The sequence below is a fragment of the Aplysia californica genome, unplaced genomic scaffold, assembly GCF_000002075.1.
Source record: "Aplysia californica isolate F4 #8 unplaced genomic scaffold, AplCal3.0 scaffold00261, whole genome shotgun sequence".
NCBI lineage: Eukaryota > Metazoa > Mollusca > Gastropoda > Aplysiida > Aplysiidae > Aplysia > Aplysia californica.
Window position 1 is genome coordinate 527107 of NW_004797531.1, and position 2891 is coordinate 529997.

At 38.6% G+C, this 2891-nt stretch overlaps 1 protein-coding gene across 1 annotated transcript in view; it reads left to right on the plus strand.

Moving 5' to 3' along the window:
* LOC101856103 (V-type proton ATPase subunit D) overlaps positions 1-2891 on the plus strand; it is a 25156-nt gene that overhangs the window by 15858 nt on the left and 6407 nt on the right. The window contains exon 6 of the mRNA XM_005100812.3: positions 626-704. Coding sequence (XP_005100869.1) covers positions 626-704 — 79 coding nt within the window. The remainder of the gene's footprint in view (positions 1-625; positions 705-2891) is intronic.

Sequence of the window (2891 nt, forward strand, 5' to 3'; positions counted from 1 at the left end):
CCGGTAACGGAGAGAATATAAAATCCTAGGTTTTTATTTTATATTCGAATAAAAACCTGGGATTTTATATTCTCTCCGTTAGCGGTACTCACTGTTTAAAATAAAAACCTAGGATTTTATATTCTCTCCGTAACCGGTACTCACTGTTTTCGAATTAACCGTGTTCGGGCAATCTCTCTAAATCAAGAACCTGGCTAAAATGAACAAAATCTGGCAATCAGACTCCACTGTATGTGCAGAATGGCATGAATGAAACAAGGATATAATGTAGTTTTAGTCTTTTTTGTTGTGTATTAATATTGGTAAATTTTTTGTGTGGGTGGTTGGCGGGTGCTCTGGTGTGGTTTGCTTCTTCTTTCCTATCAAACATCTATCCTCCTTATCTCCCCTTCTTCTTTTTTATGCTTGTTACTCTCTTGTAACACCTCTAATCTTCTGGCACTCATATGACCTTATGCAGTTGCGAGTGCCATAAAACCTCTACTAAAACTAACTAAAAACTTTTTGTTCTCCATTGCCATTTGTTATAAAGTAAAACTGATAATTTTGTGTGACGTAAGTTATTCTGTCTCTTTTTTGCTTTGTTTTCTTGATAAAAACTGCAAATTTTTCTCCCATTTTTCAGTCATCATTCCACGCATAGAAAGGACTCTTCAGCACATCACATCCGAGTTGGATGAAAGAGACAGAGAGGAATTTTACAGGTATTATCATCATCATCATCATCATCCTCCATCATCCTCCATCATCATCATCATCATCATCCAGTGCCAAATCTGCGACAGACATCGGCGATCATGGTTTTCCATTCATTCCTTTGCTTGGATGCTCTCAAAAAAGCTACGTTTCCCTGATCTTTCCCTGTTATCCATTTGTTTAGGTTCCCTAAGTATGTTGTTCTGGGCCTTCCCCTGCCTCGCTTGCCCTCAATTTTGCCAGTGAGAGCTAGATGTTCAAGACCCTTATGTCTATTCAGGTGTCCCAAAAACAGCATTTGTCGTTTCCTGGTGGTTTTTAACTTTGAGCGTCCCACGTGGGCTTCATCAAGCACTACCTCATTTGATTTCTTTTCCTTCCACGATACTCTTAGTAGTCTCCTAAGAAACCACAACAGGTATTTTAGAAGGTCAAATTAAAAATTCATCACTTTTGAGCTCTCTTTATTTTTGTTATGTTATTACAGATTGCCAATTTATGTTCGACTCTTCAAAAAAAAATATAGACAACATGAATTTGAAAAAATACACTTCGTTTGGCTGGTCCTTAGAAATTCAATCTGACAAAATTGTTGGTACTCCCTCTAAAAATATCATACATTATTATGTTTTTGAAAATATCATAAATACAAATTTCTTCACAAAACGATCTGGAAAAAACCCAACTATATTAGGAAAGGCATACTGCTTCCAGTAAGCCAGTTTCTGCTGCGGAACAGTATGGGCAAGTTATATATTTCTCCCACTATATTTCTGAATTCCTAATTTTCATTTGCTCCCTGTCTATTTTGTGAAATTAAAATACAGCATACAGGGTGTCCAGCAAAGTCGTAAAGTCGTAAAAAAGTCGTAAATTCGATGCCCTGGCCGTAAAGGTCGTAAATGGTAGTAAATGCGCCGTGAAGGTAGTAAACATTTGGTAAACGGTCGTAAATTAACCTGCATACTGAGTGATGAAGCTAGCAAGACTTTTCAGTAAACCCTAGCTGTGGTGCATGACTCCGTTTTTGCCGGTCGCGCTTGTGATATATTATTCGTTCACCTTTGTTCCCCGTCCGAGAGTACGTTTGACGCGAAAAGACGGCTATGGCGGCAGGCGAAAGTGTGTGTGACACCGAGGCTCGATCGGGAAAATCAAGATCCACTTTCGCTTTCAGAAATAACCGACGATTTACTGATAACTAACGCAACATTTGTGACATGCAGGTTGTACAGTATATATACACACACACACACACATGTACATGTATATCTAAACGCTGTGCTGCCGCGCAAAAAAAAATTTAATCACTTGGACTCATCTCTGTACTGTCACATGTGTGTGTGTGGGGGGGGGGGGGTACCTGTATAGTCCTGGTGGTGTCTATAATTGTGAGTATTTAAATACATATACATCTTGCTCTCACTTGGAAAAGAAATGGCAAAAGAGACAAAGGTAGACCAGGACTAATTTATGGGGAGAATTTGAACCCGTGGCCCACAGAGAAAGACCAAGACAATGTTGGTTTTTGGTCGTGGGCTGGGTTATTTAGAGCACCACAGCAGAGGAATGAGTGCGGAACTGTGGTCACTGATGTCCAACTGTGGTCACTGATGTCCATTCCTGATTCGACACTTGAACTTGGAAGACAATGAAGTGAAGAAAATAGTTGTCTCTAAACCAGTGCTCGTGTATTTCTCAAAGTATTATGGTGAGGCTGGACAAGACCTAAGCACCTGCAGTTCACTGTGGACTTTGCTTGAAATGAATTGTACTAAAAATTATTTTTGAATATTAAGAAGTCTTTCCTGTGTCCACGAACAAATTGGAAAGTAGGTGGGGAGTTGATAGAACGTCTTCTGTTTCAGTGTGGGTCTACGTTTGTACCTGGTTCTTGGATCCTGTCTTTTTCTGTATCTTCACTTAAGTGTATGGGTTGATTTCATTTTTAGCTGAAATTTATGTCCCCTTACATTATGACTATTTGATATCTCTGTCTTTGTTCTATTTCTATATGAAACCTGAGCTTCCTTAAACTATAACATTTTCATATCTGTCTTTGTTCGATTTTTACCTTAAACCTGTGCCTCCTTAAACTATAACATTTTCATATCTGTCTTTGTTCGATTTTTACCTTAAACCTGTGCCTCCTTAAACTATAACATTTTCATATCTGTCTTTGTTCGATTTTTACC